The sequence below is a fragment of the Manacus vitellinus genome, unplaced genomic scaffold (assembly GCF_001715985.3).
Source record: "Manacus vitellinus isolate BGI_N305 unplaced genomic scaffold, ASM171598v3 scaffold_54_pilon, whole genome shotgun sequence".
NCBI lineage: Eukaryota > Metazoa > Chordata > Aves > Passeriformes > Pipridae > Manacus > Manacus vitellinus.
The window spans coordinates 547501-568084 of record NW_021940645.1 but is presented as its reverse complement, the minus strand read 5'-3'; the positions used below and the strand labels follow the sequence as shown (position 1 = coordinate 568084).

Here is a 20584-nt window from a genome sequence, read left to right as displayed (position 1 = left end):
TTCTCAGAGCAGGTAAATGGCAGAGCAGCTCCTGCACTGCCCAGCAGCCTCTGTCCTGCTCACAGGGTTCAGCCACTGGGCATTCCCTTGCCAGGCATCACCGACCAGCAGCTCTGTCAGCTGGGACCCTGAGGTGGCTCCCACATCCCCAGAGAGCCAGGGATGGAGTTTATAAAAGGTTGAAAGTTTTAAGGCACAGAGTTGGAAGAAATTAGAGAGGAGCCATCCCAAAGGAAAAACAGACCGGGTTAATAAGAAAGGTAGCACATAGTGAATGAAACAGTATAAGCAATATGAGGGCAGCTTTAAAGAAGTGAAAAGCCATGTAAGTTTTCAGGATGTATCTATACAGTACATGTAATTTCTAGGTATGCTAAGGACTTGGGCAAAACAAACACCTCCCCAGATTCATACATTTTTCTGACCAGTGCTGGTCACCGACTCAGTTTTCTGTTAACAGCTCAGGGGCATAATTAAATTGTCACTGTCATCCATAGTCATAGAGAAGACACTTGATCAGTCAGCTTGGGGTAATGCAGCAGTAACTGATTACAACTGCAAAATCTGAGTCCTGAAATTGGGTCTACCCATGCCTTTTCCCTATATAGTGCAGGAGCAAGACAAAGTGAAGCACTGCCAGAGGACTTTTTGGCAGAAAAACTCCCAGACAAAGAATGACAAAAAGCAGAACAGAACCAGGAAAGCAGATATTTTGTATAAATGTGAGTAACTTCTGAAGCAGTACACTCAACAGAATCTTCCTCTCCGTAGGTCTCAACCTTGTGTCTACCTATTTTGGGATTAGTAGGGATATAATAAAGCATCTTGTCCTCTACTGGAGAATCACTGTTAAAATAGATAAAACAATCCATCCGTGTAATATTCATCAGTTAATTCAGTAAAGGTTTTGCTTACATGAGAACATTGCATCTTATTTTGAAAAACACTTATTAATTCACTGAGGATAATCACTATCCAAAGTAAGAATTTTAGTATCTTTTTTTTTAACTAAATAATCAAAGCCTATAGCTGAGCCCAACAGTCAAAATACTTGAGAATCATAATTTTTTTTAAAACCCCTAATTTTAAGACTTAAATAAAATCTCTAAGTTTAAGGTAGTTATTTATAATTGTTAATCCAATATAATAATTTAGAGATATATGAGTAGGTAAAATGGCAAGTCATTAGGGAACATGAACTGTACATGATTAGTAATAATTCTCTGGAAGTGCAAATTTTAAATCATGAATTTTAAGTAACTGATTTAATTTCTAAAGTCAGAGTTGCTAATAAGCCACCGAAGAACATGTAAAGCACTAATTAGAGCAGAGTATTTTCCTGCAGTAAACGTTCTACAGATTGATTGTTAGCAGTAAAACCATCTTCCCTGCAGGTGCATGCAGTGAGGCACTTTTACAGAAGCAAAATGTGTCCGAGGAGATTCCAACCTTAAAATTATAGTTGTTCTTGTTACTACCATTGGGATGCAAGTACCTCTCATTGACTTAACAGAGCACACAGCTCATAGCAATACCTTTTGGAATGACTGCAGTGGGTGATGGTTGCCTGTGCTTCTAACGAGCTGCCTAAGCTAATGGGTGCCACAGCAACATCTTCTCACACAGGTGGACGTTGCAGGGTCCTGAACTAAGACAAGGGAACCCCCAGGCCTACTGGGACTCCTGAAAGTTCAGGAGTCCTCAAATAATGAGCCATTCATACTTGTGTCATACTCAACCCTCACATTTAACTATTTCCAGGAGTTCTGACTTCCTTTTAACTCCAATGCATTTGCTTCCACCTTTTGGGATGGTGAATGGAAAAAAGTTTCCAAAAGTGGTTCCTATGACTACCCTCAGCTCCAGACCTGCTCAACTGCCTTCCAGCATCAACACCACAGACCGTTTTTGATCACACAGATATGGACAACTGACACTGTTCTCCCTCCCGGTTGCTGATAAGCACAACCACCCAGTGGAAAACAGCAGAACATGAGAGATCTGGCTATCAGCATCAGCAGTCTGCTGTTTCCAAAACATGAGAATTGGAACAACTGGAGCCTTCTGAAGTAGCATCTGAGTGCCAAGAGCTGAGGTGCAGCAATGCTATGCACTGCCTCAATATCCATTTCAGTGCACGTCAGCTGTGCTGGTGTCGGTGAGAGGCATTTTTTGATGTTTGTTCTTGTGCAGCAGAACCAGGACAGCAGTAGCAGCTGGAATTTTAGAGGCTGGAATCTCAGGAGAATGCCCCATCTGTATCTTTACCTCAAGTCATATTATAAATGTATTTAATCTTTTCCTTACTGGTACCTTATAATTTTTGTAACCATCCAGATATCGAAGTAAGATAACATCTGTTATAAGTTTAAGTTGTCTGAGGAACAAAGTCTGCACTTGCATATCTGGTCTGGGTAGATGACTTGAGACACAAAACTGAGCTGGCTGAACTTCTCACTGCAAATATTATTATTTGAATCCAGTGTGTTAACAGCCTTGTAAAATATTATTGTAAAAACTTATTTCAAAGAAACAGCTTAAAACAATTTCTAAAATGCAGAAATTCCATTTATTATGTTGAGAATATCAACTGCAAGAAGTCTTGCAATGCATTCTCTTCACTTTAAGTACAATACAGTACACTTGTTCTCCACAATAAGTTACATAAAGGCAAATTTTATGTACATATAAAAAGGATCAGTGCCCAGAACTATTCGCACAGCATATCTGCTATTCAGAAATCAACCATTTAAATCTTTAGTTGCCTTCAAAATTCTTGAGCAAACTAAATTCATAAACAGATCTTAATTACCTGGTTTGAGAAGGGTTTTCAACTAATACCTAAATTCAGTGGAGACCACACAAATGGTTTAACCACTGAATTAGCATTCTCAGCATTCATTCCATAAACAAATGTATTAAAAATGAGGCATGCCATATGACATCATATAAGACAACATGAGAGAAATGACGTGACTGCACGTTTATGCATCCCAAAATACCCAAAAGGGAAGTAGCAAAGTAGTAGTGCCATTGTACAAGGCACTAATGAGACCACAACATAATTCCGCTTATGCATGCTTAAAAAAAACAACCAAGCAAATAAAAAAAAAGGAAAAGAATCCCCAACTCCCTAAAACATCCTCCAACTGAAAAAATGAAGAATAAGGCTACTAGTATAATGAGTGGAATGGAGAGCATTGTATAAAGACAGACTGTAATAGCACTTGCTTTTTCAGTCACTGAAACAACTAAGAGTATATGACTGCCTTACAAAAGCATGACATGAAAATGCCCAAAAGAGAATGCAAAAATAATATTGGCATAATAGCAAACAGGCCTCTAATAAATTTGTATGGGAATGAAAAGATGGTTCCTCAACTTAAAGGATGAGACACATAGGCAGGGCCTTTGAATAAGGAGGAGTGGGGCCGAAAATATTTAAACAAACAAGTTTAAAGCATAGCTCAGTTTAGAGAAGGGATTCTGTGATGTGGCATCTACTGTGGGAAAAGACCAGACCCAGAAACACGCAACTGGAACATTCCCAACTCTTCTGATCCATCACAGAGTTAAGAAGGTGGTGTCTCCTTTGCAGTGTGAAGTTACATTATATGCTTTAAAATTCCACTTAAAAGGATTTTCATTCCCCACTCCCCCGAATTATTCTGTATTCAACCATGTTAATGTCTGTTAATAACAGCAAATGCAGCACCAAGCCCTTGCTGTGAGATCCACACCCGAACAGCTGGTGTACCGGTCAGCATGTCCATGTACCTTTCATGGTGAGATTATTTTCCACACCTTTCTCTTGTTTCTCTAATGGAGTACAAGTACAGTATCCTTCTGAAGTCACAGTGCAGTGAGCCATACAGACTGAAAATACTCAAGACACAAAAGATTATTTCATTTAATTCTTAAAATAATGCAAATATAAGAACTGAAATGTACCACATGGAAAAGTGTTGAATTGTACATTCTACAGATTCTTCCAATCGATACTGAAGACACTTTCCTTGAACTACATATACTTCCCAATTCATCTGAGGTGCTTGAACTTGCAAGAAATGTAGGTAACAGCATAACAGTCAAAGAATTACTTGGAAAACAAAAACCCTTTAAACTCTTCTTCACTGAAAAAGAGAGGCACTGCATTTGTAAGCTGAATTAAGGCTGTAAAATGATGCTGGTTCGCTGTGAATTTGAAGTCATCAAATGTCACAGGGGTGACACTTAACCCACTGCTTCACTGTTAGTCCTGTAAGCCTGCTTTCGGAGGTGAGTCTCGATCTCCTCCCTGAACACCAGCATCCCAAGGTGCGAGTGAGAGGCCTCGTTCATGGCTTTGGACTGGATGCACATGCGATACTGCTCCGGAGTGAGCTCGTCTGCACAATGCTTCTCGTGCCAGAGGTGAAAGAGACCAGGGACCGGCGTCCTGATCACGATGAGGTCACCATGCAAGTACTTTCTGTAAAGGTGAACATCCTCACCGCCCCAGCCTTTCACTTCCAAGTCAAAACCCCCTGTAAAAACAACATCAGAAAATGTTATTGGGGTGCACAGGTTCGACGTAAGGCAAAAAGAACAACACTTCGTGTGTAGCGTTACCAGATCTGGTACAACATACCAGAAATTCTGGAGCAATTAACTAAGTTTTCTATGCCAAAGCATGCCAATCTGAGGGAGAGGAGCTTCAAGAATACAACATCCTTGGTGGTAGAAACTACCCAGGACACAGATCTGGTGACTTCAGAAACTCTCTTAGAACAGTGTCTCCAAATTGCATTATGCATGACATCCCGTGTGACAGCTGCAGAAAACTGTAGGCAAACATCACTGGCTATGCTTTTGGGTTATATTTAGGAAGCATAATGGATTTCAGCAGCTGGAAAATGAAGTTGTTATGCACCACATGAGAAGTCCTCTCTAAAAATACCAGCAATTACTCCATAGGTCACAACTGAAAAGCTGGAATAAGGAAAGGAACATGTTTCACCATTTTAAGTTTTCTTGCTTCTCTAGGACCACAGTGAAGATTGACCCAGCTCTTGTACAATCTCAAAACTCCAGAATTATCAAGTCTTTGTTTGGCACATACCATACAGGTGACAGTATGACTGCTACTAGAAATCAGTCTCTATCCAAGCCATTGTACAGCACACAGGGCTATATCATTACATCTATCAGACTATCTTCAAGACAGTCTTCCACATTTAAGCACACCAGGCTGTTCTCAGTTTTAAGAGCATGCCACAAGAGGGGGGCCAAAGCACACTGCTAAAGCCTCAAACAACTGTATTCAACTGCTCAAGGTTGTGTAAAGAAAGAATTTGAATGCTTCTTGCTTATGTTAGTGGTTTACTTACGTTTCTTAAACTTGATTAATTTGCTTCAGAGAGACACAACGCACCAAAAAAAGCAATATTTTTAGAAGTTCTAGAGTGAAATGTTTCTACTAAAACTATCATGACTTTTAACAAAACACTCATCAGATGGGACATCAAAATCTACAAAACCAAATTTAATCTCATTGGTCAAACTTATCGAGCAAGTCTGACTGCTGGGCTTGGGAAAATAATACAAGGAATAAATGCATTACTTCCTGTCATTAGATAAGACCAGAGAATCAATTTTTAAACACACAATGTTTTTCTTTACAGTTTCATCTTACCAACAGTCAGAAAGTCTGTCCGATATTGACAAGTCATCCCAAAGCCAAAATCTCGCCAGAAACCAGAATCCTTCTTGTGTACCTGCAATTTTAAACCAGTATAATTTTGAAATGTAAAATACATCGAAGGAGGTACATTGCACTTGGTTTTGTAAAAACCTAAGCTCTTCCAGTAATTTGCTCAGTGCAGGATAGAGCATGATAGCACTTCTAGTCATGCATTGATGGGGGCTTCCTAATGACCTGCTCATCACTTCACCCTTTGCCTTCCAATTCCAAATATTTATCCTCACTGCAGTTTCCATGTTTAACTTTCTGCCACACCACCTCTATTTTCTATGTATCTGCCCAGACCAAGCAGTAAATTACAGATAGTCTATTGCTAAACCATCTGTTCCCAATACCCCAATTCCTCCCTGTTTTCTAAGGCCACATTTTTCTCTTCTTGATCTGATACGACCAGAAAAGTAAGCTTTGTGACTGAAGTCAGCAACCATAATATTGTTCAGCTCAAAAAAGTGAACAGCAGAGCTGTCAGGCAGGGGCTCACTCCTCTCTCAGCTGTGACTACCTGAGGCCATATGCAAAAGCTTCCCCTCCAACTTTCTGTGGGATCCTTCCAAACAACATAGGGAACAATTATTATTATTATGTTTTTCTTTTAATACAGCTGTCCTCTGTCACACTCTCTCCTTTCCCTCCAAACCAGTCCCTCTCAGAAGTCTCAGCTGCAAAACTCGATTTCATCTATGCAGTCTCTTCAAAGAGAGTCAGGCTGGACACTGACCACTGCCATTCCATCTTCAAGGAAAAAAAAGACCCAGAAATACAGTAATTCCTTCTTTCTGCTGAGCCCCAAGTCATTCTTAAACCTATTTTCTTGAATGTTTGCAAGGTTTGTTTATTATCTTGACTACAAGCTTCCCTAGAAGCAGTGTCTCATTTCAAAAGCAAGAAAAATTGGCAATATAACAGATGTTGGATCAGATAAAGGTAAAGAAACATCTGCATAGAATACAGCTGTCCAGAACAAGAAAAAGCAACTGACTGACCATCTCAGCCCACCTCAAGCTACATGGCACACTTCTTGCAACTACCATTTGTTAGTTGGCAAAGAGAATCAATACTGAGGAAATCTTATCATTCAGAAGTTTTTTGCGTTTCACCAATTCTTTGTTTGCTGGAACACAAGAAAGCTGCTGCCATGTCATGCCACCATCCTCCTAAAATACTAGCTTTCCAAGCCAGAATAAGTAACAGATCATAAGCAACAGATCAGCACTACCAACTACATTTGATTAATAGCAATAATTTTTTTTTAAACTAGGCAGAACTCCAAGTTTATCTGAATTTTGTACCATTTGATAAGCTTCTATTCCAAGTGCTTTGCCCATAATGGAGAATGGTGTTTAGATATGCACTGCCAAAGGTCATAAGATATCCCAAACAAACTATTAAGTTACACTTAATTTTGTTTTAATACAAAGCACACCTAATTCTATCCAGATTAAATCACGCTGCTTACCAATTGCTGCTCCACAGGGGGTGGTAGATCTTGGTTGGCATAGACAATAGCAGGATTGTAAAGGCTGAATACTACAGGATAAAAAACCTTTTTCCCTGCAAGTCAAAAGGTAGTTGTTACTCACTGTGGGTATGCATTCTGAAGGCAAGAGGAAACCAGAGATGTTCTTTTTATCTAAAATATTACCTATTAGCCATCTAGTGAAAACAAACACAAGGACTAGCTGCTAGGATTTCCCACTTAGGCAGCCCCTAACATCTACTGGGGCAAGGCCCACAGGATTCAAAAATATATGTACACATATTTATATATACACTATTGGTCTATACTAACATATAGTTATACATACTTGTATACACAAAAAATATTATACATCTCAGTACCACATCAGATGACAGTGAAAACTACCTGCAATAACAGTATGTAGTAAAATTAAAGATAACCAAGTTTAAGTAACACTTTGTATTGCTGAAGTTTTATGAGTTTGCCTGTTTCCACAAACATGTAAAAGCAGGTATATCCAGGACATCTTGCAAGGGCATCGAGCATCATAAGCATCCTGATTATGCTGACACCACCAGTTCTATGTCTACTACAGAAGCCAGATAAATATTTATCACAAACATCTTGCATCGCCAGTGCAAAGGTATTGACAACAGTCCACAGGAATATTCAGTACTCTGATCTCAGCATGAACTCTGAATGTATGAGAAGCATTTTCAGATCTCACTTGAAGCAAAGGTCAAAAACTGCCAGTATGAATTGTTAAGCAGTTTCTAGAACTCCCTTCTTTGTTAAAGCTCATGAGATGCTCCTATCCAAAATTTTCCATGTATTTATACAATTTGCTTCATGAAGAGCAGAGACGGAATTGAAAGAAAAAGCAAGAAACAGAATCCAAATATCTGGCTTATAGAGGATTTTCTTACTTGTTTATTATGTGAATAAAAAGTATCTATTCATTCCAAATTGGCATTTGGAGAAAATGGTTTCTGGCTGCAACAAGTCTAGAATAAAAGTAAGCATTAAAAAAGAACCCAAACACATATTTGACAGGAGAAAGTCTTAAGTAGCATGCTTGTTAATTCAAGAAAGCTTATCCGTCTTGGCAGAAGTCTGTAAAACAAGCAAGCCTCATACAAACTTGTGAAAAATAGTCAGACAATTTCAGAGCTTGGGATGTAAATGTGGAACATTAGCTCACTCTCTGTAAGGAGCACATTGTAGCTGTACTGAAAACTAGTCATATATGATGTGCCTTGGCCATACACAATGCAAGAAGACATAAAACAAAGATATTTCAGTACAACAAAAATTATCTTCCACTGTAGAGCATTACACTGAGTTTTGTCACACAAATTTACATGCAGTGTAATCATTAAAACAATTAAACTGTCTAGCTTCCTTTTAGACAACGAAATCTTAAGAAAATGTGGAAATTGTAAATGTTGTACAAAAAAGACCACGTGCTCTTAAAACAAGCCACCCTAAGGCACAAGTGATTTCTCAGCCTAAATACTATTGCCTTTTGTGCACAGAGCGTGCTTCATTTTCCAAGGTGTGTGGTATTATGTAAGCTCCACAACTCAAGTTAGTTTTCCATATGCTCAACACAGATCAGTTAAGTCCAACAAGGTGACAAGACTCCACTACAGCAACAGTAAGGGAACATACCGGGCTCCGCATTTAAGCGACAACTGTTGAGGAACTCAGCTGTGAAATAAACATCAACATCACAGAAGAACATCAGGACCTCGCCCTTTTCCCAGGCTCTGGCACCCATGTCAAGTCCTCGGCCTCTGTTAAATTCCTCATTCAGAGAGACAAGCGTGTAATTGTGGAAGTCAGTTTCTCTACAAGAAAAACAGAGCCAAACCCAAAATAAATCCATGGGGAGGGGCAGAGGGACTATTTATACTTTTCCAGCATTTTACAGTAATTTCGTTCCGGAAATACAAAGAAAAAAACACCAACAAACAGTTATATCCTCAGAATGAGAAAAGAAAGTATCTGTTCCACTTAGTTGTCTATTTTAAGTTCAGACATTGTAAAAAGATAGACCTCAGTCTTACTTCATAACTTCACATTTAATCATTCAGACAGATTAAAAGGCAACTGACATGAATTAAACTGCTCTCTAGAATTACAACGTCATCTAAAATTTTTCCCCACAAACTAAGAAGTCCTGACTAAAAGAGCAATATCTCTGTCTACCAGTTCACACAGGAAGACAAACACAAAGCCAGAGTCCTGACACCTCCAAACTCAAGAGGTCAAGGCCACCTATGTGGTGATGCCACCATAACACAGTCAGTTTGCTTCTCCTCACTGTTTCATACCATAGCACACATGCCTGTAAGTCACAGCAGAAGAGGGAAGGAGCTGCAAAAGGAAATTGGAAATACACCCAGGAACATCTTCAAGCAAAGTTAAGTGTCTACTTCAGAGGGCAATGCCTGAAGAGAACAGAGTGAAGATACTCAACAGTAGCACCACTGAGAAGATACAGATCTAGATAAATGCCCAGTGAGTTTACAGCACTGTATCTGACTCAGTGCTCTGAGGGGCACATGTCACAGGGAGCAGGGCAGGCAGCAGAGCAGCCTCAGAGATGGAGGGGTCCAGCACATGGCAAGTTAGGGGCCAGGGAGGCTTTGCAGGAGAAAGGCAGAAACTCTTATCTCTTCCTAGAAAACACCTGTGCACACCAGGCCAACTGGCTGCCTCATGTTAAAAGCTGGTGACACAACAGTCTAAGTATATGTCATCGAGCAGAGCCCTGGCCAGCACTGGGAGACAGGGTTTAAATGAGAGCTCAGCTTATTTTTGGCTAAAAAGGGTAACAGGTTTCCAGCTCAGGGATGAGCACAAGAGCTCAGGTAGCAAAGAAGCCCCTTGGCTACAGGGTTACAGACACTCTTACCTGTCCCTTCCCTCTGGAGGAAGAAAAAGCAACATTTGGGCATTTTACATCTATACCAACATAATGCTATTCACTGAGACAGCCACAATGAAACTGTGCTTTAAATTTGTTTACAGCATAGGGTAAGTATAGGCCTACTTAGACTACATTTCTCTTCCTAATCCACAACAAAAATTGTTCCTCCAGTGAAATAGCTATTGAAAAGTATATCCCAGTTCTAAAGAACTTAGACTCTGATCATCTCTTAGCATGACTGAATATCCACTACAAAACTCACCCCTCTTGTTTTTTGGACTGTCAGATAGAAACCTCATAGTCTTTTCTGGCCTATAACTTCATTTTTAGTAGTCTTCAGGAGACTGTTGCAACCCAAAGTGTAAAATGCCAACCAAAAATAGCATGGTGCAAATAAAGGTTAGTTTTCCTAGTAACCCGTAATGGAGTATAAACTTACTATTATTTTTATTTTTTCACTCTTTCTAAAAACCATTTTAAATGCCAATCAATACTGTTTGTATTGACTGATGTTGGATCGACACACTTACCTAGCTACGGATTCCAGGATGCTTTGTACTTCTGATAGCCCATCTTGTCCAAAATAGACCACTGTGAGGTGAACACGCTTATCCTGATGAATGCACACATCCCTAGAAGCACAAAGATAAGATGATATTAACAACGACTTGCAACACAACAGAAACTTCAGGTATTTAAAAAAGCTATTGCATTAAGAAGTATTCGCAGATTCGAGTATTCCAATCAGGCACCAAATAGCTTCCAAAAAACCCCAAGGAAACACTTTTCCCCCTCTTCTTTCCCCATGTTTCCCATTTGAATCAGAAGGTTCCAATACTGTGTGTCACATTCCAATACCTTATTTTGTAAACAAGCGCTCTACAACTGATGTAAATACAAAAATTATGTTCAAGATCACCTGTGTCCAGGTTCACAATGACCCTGGCACTTGGTCTAAAAGGAGTTTGTTTTGCTGCAATTTGAGAATCATTTTAGAAGGAAATGTTTTCTCCATACAGTAGGCTCAATCACAAACATCCCAAGGCAGTTGCACACAATGTTGGAATCATTAGTTCTGTTGCAAATCAACCAGAACAGGAATTCAGTTTGAAAAGGAAACAAAACACTGAAAAATCAGCAATACAGCTCACTATAGAATCTCATGCACCTACCTAAAGTTTTGCATAAATTGTGCAAATGCCTCAGTTCTTCCAGCAAGAGGAACAATAATGTTAATAATGGATCTAGAAATATCGACCGTTTCACTCTTCACTTTCATGAGGGGTCCAAAAGGTCGGAACAAGGTGACATGCCTGTACTCCATGCCATCCATCTTCTTATAAAACAGCTCATACTGTGTCCCCTTATCTCTTTCTGTACGATAGTAACCTGAAGAATAAGTCACACAAGTAATTTGTACAGTCAAAGATCCCAGCAATTGTATTTCAAAAATACTGAATTTTCCTAAGAGCTGAAGAAGTAGGGGCAAAGCTTCTGGGTTTCTCCTAAAAACAAAAAAATAAAAAGTATACAAACCATTATCAATCACAATCACCCTTCTACCTTTTAGATCAGATCTGAGAAACAACCCCAAACAAACTCCAGCTTCCCCTGCTTCTTAGAGACAACAGGTTTTATGGTCCTACGCCAACTTTTTATGCAGAATTAGAGTTGGGCCTTCCCCAAAAAAAGAGAATTCAGCTATTTGCTATGGAAAAGGATGGCTGAAATCTAATATTGCCTGCTCTTAAGCCCTTCAGTAAAAATCTTGCCCTGAGCTAGACCACAGTAAAAGCTGAGATCATCTGGCCAGCAATCAACACAACACAAGCTGAGGGCAGAACAAATGACAATAACTTGCTTGACAAAGCCTGCAAAATCTGACATGTGGTATCTAAAAAAAAGAAAATTTGTGTGATAATGCTGGAATGCTTTAAAATTGTTTTCACTGCTGACCACTAGCTAGTGCTTTCCATCTGATAAATAAGTTGGTGCTTTAATACAGCCACGGTCCTATAAGGACATAGGCATAAGTTTTCTATGTGGCTGTAACGCTTAGAAAACAATGCTAGTCCTCCAGAAACAGAACTATCTGTTGAGAGATATTTTACTCCTGATGGGTAGGAAAAGTCTGTCCCATGCAGAACATGGTCCTTTCATTTAAGGATCATTAAGGAAGCAAATTAACTGATAGCCTCTAATTTTACACCACAAAGGAAAAGACCAACGTTCATCTGTGGTTTTGACTAAACTAAGCTCTATGTTGCTAATTCCACATCTATACTACCCTGAAATGATGACAGGAAGAATCCTTCAACAAAACTGCCCTATGTTGATCCCACCTCTGCTCCCCTCTCTCACCAGCAAAGAAAAGCTGTATTATAAAGAAGAGCCACGAGCTACACTATGAACCAAACAAATACCAGTTGAAGTAGCCACACAGAAAATTGAGAAAGTTATGAAGACCCCCAAGTGCAAAAAATACCTCTGCCTTACATGATGTAACCAGTGAATTTCCATTCACTTGGCTGGCCTGAACTGTCCCTTCTACAAGTCAGCCTTCACAGCAGCTGAAATCCTCCAGCCCCACACCCAGAAAGCAGGTGGTGGTGGGGCAAAGAATAGATGAGCCATGCTGGTGATACAAAGGGCTCTTTTTCCTGCTCAGTATTGATATTGCCTTTGTTGTTGTTGTTTTTTTCAACTGAAATCAACATGGGTATCTGAAGGTAACAGCCCTCCAACTTGGAGCAGCTTTGACTGTCTTGGGAACTAGAAAGAACTGATGACACAATTTTGTATCTCTCCCTATCCTCAAACAAGTATTCTCTGCCTGACATTACCTTCTCATTCAATACAAGAAGCAAGGCAGTGTGCATACCACCTTGCCCTAACTTTTTTGTGTATATCCCAGGTTCCCTTTACAGAGAGTCCTTTCCCTAAATCTACCTAACTCCCTCTGTGTTCCTCTGCTCCTGTGTCCACCCCCGAAGCAAACCCAGTTTTGTTCACTGATATCCCCTCCTGGTGTCAAACAGCCCCTCTTTTACATCAAGATCCTTATTCCCCTCCAATACTTAGCTCCATAATCCACTCCTTGTGGACAAGCAGGTGCACTGGCAGACCTGACAGGAAACGTGGATGAGCACCACAGAGGGTCTGTGGGAGACAGGGTGTAGCAGAACAAGTTGGTGCCATCTCACTGGAAGTTAATGGTGACTAAATCTAACTTTTCAACAGAGATGCTTTTTACCCTTGGAACAAAGTCCTGCAATGCTCTCTTTGAAGAGACAGAAATCCATTTATACTTTTGTCAACATAGAGCTGCATTAAGTATGCACCACATTCTAATGCTCAGTTTCAAATCAGTATTAATTACAAGTCCTGAAAACCATGTTTCAAACAATGAAAGTCAGAAAGATTTTCAATCCCCATCAATCCTTTTCCACTTCAACCCTCTGTGCTGAGTAGACCAGCACTGAAGCTTGAAAACAGCATCCTGGTTACTGGAACAGCTGATGCACCACAATGCTTGCACATTGTGCTCTCATGTAATATTCAGCAAATACTTTGTACCAGTACTCCTATGTAAATTAACATTCAGTATTGTATATTAAATTCTTTTCTATAGTATCCAATAGCTGTTTACAGATAAAAATACCATTTACAACATAAGTGAAGTTTTTAAAAAGCATGTTGTCTGCCAAAAGCTTATCTTTAATCAAAGGATAAGCTTAGATGTCAGCCTAGAATAGAATGCTGTAATACAGAATAAAAATTTCTATATTAGACATAAAAAAAAAATGCTGCTGTAACTTCATAAGGACCTTAATACGCAAATTTGAATTTGCAACATTCAGTTGTTGGAATATAAGATTATAAACTTTTTTATCTCAACATGCCACTAGCACCACACTTCTTTTAAATAGTAATTCTCCTTGCTATGAGCTAACCTCTCTTGGTAATCTTCTATGAATACTTCTGTGGAATTAAAGCTTCTATACATGTAAACCAGAATTGAGAACAGCCAGAAAAAGAACTCACATCTGGTTTACCTCTTAGCATATTCAGGTTTTTAACACCTGGGACTGACTCATGTAATAAAACCTGTTATCTCACCTTCCAACTAGCATACACTGGCTGCCATCCAAAATAGAACTCCATAAGTAAAGACTGAAAAAGCAGTAGAAATAATTTAACAGCTGCTATTCCTGGTCCATGAAGTTTTACTCCCTTTGCAGAAGTTCTGTTTCTCACCAAACAAATTAAACATATGAATACCGGGTATCAGTTACTACCAAAGCCAAAAAGCTGTTCTTCTATTGCCTTGAAGAAGGTGTTTGGTCTATGGATTGAAGACCTATCTCTTTGTTGGTGTGTATTAAAATTCTCCACTGAAGTTCCCAGGACACTGGCCAGTTTCTGGTCTTATGCAGCACACACTAGAGGGGCTGTGTGCATGACAGACAGTCCAGACTGTTCTGTGGCTGTCAAGGACTTTGGAAGAGTTTTGACTTCAAGCTTGCAGCATGGGAATAAAGAATTTTTCCACGCCAAGGGTGGGTGGGAAGTCGTCTCTTTAGATTCAGACCTAAAGAAAAAGTTTATGGCCTTTGCCTAGTTCCAAATGGAAACACAGAAGCAAGAGAAATGAACCCAAACAGCAGTACTGCTAAACATCCAATAACAAGACCTTTATTAGACGTTAGTTAATTGATAAGTAGCTTCTGAAAATATGCTAATGCTTCTGTTTTCCAAAGGTTAATTTAAAATGGAAGCGCTTCTTAATCTCTTAATAAAGTAAGACAGTTACCCTGATAAATGTAACCCAAATAAACCAATTACACTGATAGTGAAGTACAGATGTCCATGAAGGCTCCTCAGTGAGTTCTGTATCACTATTAAAGACAATGTCACAGGGTTCTGGAGAAAGGGAACAGATAGAGGTAATACTATTATGGTCCTCTCATCTTAATTACCCTACAGTTCTCAATGTTATCAAATACTGATCTCAAAAAAAATCTATTTTTAATCAAGGACTATCTTTGAGTGTGCAGTTCAGCAATTAGGTTCATTGTTTGTAATCCTAAATCCATCCATTTTTGAAAATATGTAAAATTGCATCTTTTATCCTCTCTAGGGATACTCTTCATCCACGGGGAATAGAATACTTCTGTTTTTCATACATTTAGATCTAATGGAAATACTAAGAAAAACAGCAACTTCAAAGTGTTTCTCAAACAGCAACCACAAAATAAGACCTTTTTCAGGTCAGATTTTTGTTCTGCTAATATTAGAATTCTGGAAGTTTCATTATGGGTTACAGCAAAGCAGAACAGGTGATGATGCAACAAACAGAAGAAACTTGCTGTTTTTCTCTTCACCAGTAGAGCAAGACAATTGAGCTTTGTGAAGAATAATTTGGAGCTTTCAGAAAATATCTTTGTAGTTGCAGTGTATACTTAGAAGTCTTTTCTTTTTTCCTGGTGTTATTGCTCACCAACAGCCATGATGTGGCTGTGGCAGCTCTGCCTAATAACAACTGCAATACAGATTTGGGTCATCACTTTGCCTTGCAACTAAAAAATAACATCAGTTTGGAAAACACTTGAACAGATTGCTCCCTATCATGCATAGAGCTTCCCTTCAACATTGGTAGAAGACAGAACATCTTAATGTGGAGACCACAAAGGCTCAGCATGCAGCAAAGATGCTGCACGAACAGTTAATTTAAGGACAAAGAGCAAAAATACTGAGTGACAACAAAGTTAGCCAGCATGTATTTTGAAGTTTTTTGGCCTACACAGTGCACAGTGTTAGAGTAATAAAAATCAGTCGATTCAGACTACTATGTGTATTATTGACAAATTAAGTCTATTTTTTCAGAAAAAAGTTTGTTTCAGAAGTTTCCATTTATAAAATAGAAGGCAGATTCATTTTAAATTCGAGTTCTTCATATTTGTTGTCTCCAGTTACTCCAATATAGATGAATCCTAAAACACAGTAAGAAAAAAAGTTCTTGATGCTTTTTCAAATGAAGTGAGTGCTACTTTACTGACTGGGCAGAGGCAACATAAATACTGGGGAAGAACTGCAGACATATTCAGCAGAGATTAAAAGATATCATTAGGTAAAACCGTCTTTAAGAAAAGATACTCTAAATTTAAACAGTCACCAAATTCTCTAAAGTAGAGAGTACCTGAAAGTACATATCACAGAAGATTACATAGTTCAAAGTTTAGTCTAACTGTTTCACAAGTCTAGGAAAAAAGCTGACATAAATCCCAAAAGCAAACTTTTACCTGCATGAAAATTTAGCCTGTTGAGGTAAGAAGCTACAACACTTCTAGAATAAAAATACCTTTTTCTCACTTAGCTTGTACTTATGGCACAGTTTTGGTAGATACGTATGTATTAGTTCTGAGAAAAAAAAATCCTATAAGCCAGAACAAACCAAAATCAGTTTATCTATACTGAGCATAAAATATGATGGTTATGTACTAACTAACACAGGATCATGTTTTTCCTTTTGTCCCAGAACCAAGAAACAAATAAATCCGCACACCAAGCTTCTCAGCCTCTAGGCTTCAAACACACAATACTCTAGTTGTAGTCCCAAACCACTTATTACAAAATAATCTATTACCAACTGAAGAGGACACAGAACTTATCTATTTTCACTGAAGACAACTTTAAAAACCTATTTCTCTAAATGAGCAATGCTAATCCAGCAAAAATTTAGATGTGCTCTTAGGACAGCTACAGGACCTGTTCTGACTTCAGTAGGTACACCAAGCTTATTATGAAACTTAAACCTACCCATTTATGACAGCTTAAGTGAGCAATATTTTCTAAATAGAAAGGCATCAGCTTTCCAATGGACTTCCCTGAAACAGGGATGAACAAACTGACAATGGAGGTGGAGTGCCAGAGCCCACCCACAGGGTGGCAGGGCAAGGGACCTGCAGGTACCACTACTGACTGGTTCCATTTCTCACCCACAGGTTTTGGAACAACAAGGAGGGTGGGGGGAAAGGTGTTAATATTCAGAAGCAGCCTTGTTTTTGCTGGCTAAGTTAGCCAGTAGTATTTGCACATTAAAAAACCACAGAATGCCCACGCAAGCCACAACTTCTGTCTGAAAAAAGATACCAATAGATATAGGTATCACTATGGTTAGTTGCTAACACACCCACATACAGCATAGAATACTTTTCTTTCCCTATAGTTCCTGTAACTCTGTGTTTGAAGTGACTGTCTTTACAGCAAAAGAAAATTAGTTTGATTTCCAGAAACAATTATTAATATACTGGTGAGAACAGAGGCAGAGGTATATAGTTCTAAGGTCCTAAAGCTACTTGTTTTCTTGAAGGTCTGTCAATAAAGGCAGTACACTAGAAAATCAACAGCCATTTCAGTCATGGTAAAATAAAAATCCACTAGAATATAAGCATTATCTAAAAAAGCAGCTGAGTACTTAATGCAGAAATAAAGCAATTTAAAGACTGCAAGAATTACTAGCTCCAGACAAAAAAAAATGGGTTTAAATGAGAACTGTACTAAGAGCCTGACATTGTGCTGGCTGTGTTACACACACCCAGCTGAGAGGACTGCACACCTTGCCCCACCTTCTGGAATGAACAACAGTACTTGCAGAAAACTTTAAACACAGTAGCTGTTAAAAGCAGGGATTTTTTGCACTACAGACCAATTACATCATCCAAGACTGAAAGAACCAATTATTTCAAGACCAACAGTACCTTTGTCCAACGTTTGCTAAACAGCACAGACATCAGCACTGCTGAGATCCAGAGTCCCTTTTACAGTAATGGTCTTTTAACATGGTCCACCTTTGGTTATTTTATGGCAGCTTTGCTTTCACATATGCTTTCATAATATGTGTTCTGTTATCAAACTTAGAAGCACTGAGACAAAATTGAAGAGAGAGCAAGAAAACACTTCAAGACTGCAAAACTTAATGGAGCCCAAAACTGGTATACCATGAAAGGTCTATTCAGGACAGCAAGTTCTTCAGCTGACATGACCAGAACACATTAGCCTTTCAATGCTCTCTCTCCAATGAGTACGCCAACCCTCTTAAGAGAGTCAAAAGCCTGAATATTAACTAAAAGTGGCATAGAGATGAGTGAAGAAAAACCCTGTAGCTTCATAGTAGATTGCTTAAATACTCTGAAACAAGAAGCAATTTCTCCCTCCCGCTGACACCAGTTTCACTGGAACTCTCAGGTTATTTAATACCATAAGCAGTTGTGTCACACTGACTTCAGCTACAATCTATTAATACCTCATCATTTTAAACAGATACAGCTTCCCCTGTACAATTCTTGAGGTGAGCCCTTCTCCTGAAATGCATTTCTTACTCCCTACTCAAAACACAATACAACGAAGCAATAATATTCCCATCATTAGAAATAATGGTTCTTACTGTGTAATTACTGTTCAAGACTCTATTAAAGTAGGTAAAAAATCCAGAAGTACAAACACCATTAGATGCCTGTTGTGACATTCTGTTAACAGGCTGGAAAGTATGTAATAAACATACCTTCTATAAAGTCATTTTCACCATACAGCTGCCTCTCTCCTACTCCATCGTCTTCATCTTGTCCATCTTCTTCATCTGGATTATTGATAACTTCTAGGCCAGCCTCGATAACTTCCACCAATTCATCTCGTTTATCCTTTCTAACGGGTTTCTCTTCTGGATGCCGAGTGAGCCCCATTTCCAACTGGAACACTTTCATGGATGTAAAGCTTTCAAAAGGAATGACGCCGTATTCACTAGGCAGTTTGGCCCCCATGCTCACCTCAGCTTTGTCAATCTGGGAATGAAGAAACTCTAGGAGATCATTGGATGTTTGTTCTTTGGTGCCCTGGTAGTTCATACCATTGACCTTTGGGCTCTTTTTTTCCTGCAGGGACTTCAATTTATCACTCATTTCCTGAAGCTCTTGCTTTAACTGGGCGATCTGACGTTTCAGACTGGTAGCTCGGTTTTGATAATGCTCTTCTTGTTCCTGCAAGAGAGCTTGGTAATATTCTTTACCCAAGTTTTCACCTACAACCCCAGGTAAAGATCCATTACCATCTGTTTGCGGAGCACACTCGAGCAAATACATGAGCAAGACTAAACTGAACAGTAAAGCAATGCCCACTAAGAGCCAACGAGTCCTGGCTTGAATTACTAAGCCTCTTCTGGGCATTCTTATATTATTTCTGTTTCCAATCCTAAAAGATGACTTATTTGCTCACGCTTTCCAGGGAACATCACCCCAGACATCAAATCTTAGAAAGAGAAGGAAAGTACAACTGTAATAGCTACTACAAGTTCTGGTAACATAGCTGATGAGCAGTTTTCAACCTTTGCCTTAATCAGGTGTCATTGCAGAGATGTAAATCTGAAGTTCCTATGTCATCCATAACCATCAACTGTAAGCCTGGTTGACGCCATACAGTTTGCTCAGGATTTCCTACCCCAAACAAAAAAAACCTGCAAAAAGGGAGGAAGATGGAAGACACCAGCCAGGAGTCATATTTCCATTTCCTAATTCAGTCCTATTTGAAGGAGTTTAGCCTATTTCAAGTTCTTTGAGGAAAGTCTGCAAAAATAATTTTATAGGCTTTGAACAGACAGCAATTTTTTTCCCCCACTATGTGTGAGAGCAGTCTGCAGTTTAGCAACAGTGATTTTCATTGGCTAGTCTTGCTTCTCCTCTGGCACTTGAGTACTTTATTCCACTTCCCCTCCTTTCCTTGGAATATGTGGTTTGAATCAGCAAAATGAAGACAGAACCTAGAATTAAAAGAAAGGTGCATATTAGAACTACATAGCAGGCAGTCATTTGGAAAACACATGAACAAAGTTGGAACACATGGATGGATGCAAAGGACTGCTGGTGGAAGGGGTGAGAAAATGAGAAAGAAAACATTACTTTTTCCTTTACAGTACCCTTAAGTGACTCCCTTTGACATAGTGTCTGGAAAATAATAATATGGACAGTATAATGAAATGCATTTGGTCACATAGCTAGGTAAAGCAGTAAAGGTTATTCCAGTTTCATTATGTTTTGTCCCCATTCTTTCTTAGGGTTTTTTTTGTTTTGTTTTACTCTGTGGGAGGGAAAAAACCACCAACAAACCCACTCCATGTCCTTCCTACTCCTCTAAACTCAAAAAAAAAAAAAACCTCCAAGAACTATTTTTGAAGCAGCAGAAGCTTGCAATTTCTTTTGCTTTTACTTAAAGTAAATATCTTTCAGGGTTTAACTATTCACTCATGAATTGTAGATTTAAATATCAAAGCTTACAGACACAGCATTTCAGATTAAGTCAAATTCAACAGAAATTAAAATTCAAACCCCTACTCCTGATTGATGAAAGGGAGCCTCATATTATCCATTCATTAACATTTCCATCTTTTGATATAGCT

General features: G+C 39.0%; 1 protein-coding gene across 1 annotated transcript; it reads right to left on the bottom strand.

Moving 5' to 3' along the window:
* Positions 1-2551: 2551 nt before the first annotated feature.
* On the bottom strand, positions 2552-19943 carry CSGALNACT2 (chondroitin sulfate N-acetylgalactosaminyltransferase 2). Its single transcript, XM_029963189.1, has 7 exons — positions 18701-19943; positions 11310-11526; positions 10668-10769; positions 8874-9052; positions 7200-7294; positions 5675-5756; positions 2552-4526 (listed from the first exon to the last, which is right to left on the bottom strand). Exons 1-7 carry the CDS (start codon positions 19356-19358, stop codon positions 4234-4236), a joined length of 1626 nt encoding a protein of 541 aa, XP_029819049.1. The 5' UTR covers positions 19359-19943; the 3' UTR covers positions 2552-4233.
* Between the last annotated feature and the right edge of the window lie 641 nt (positions 19944-20584).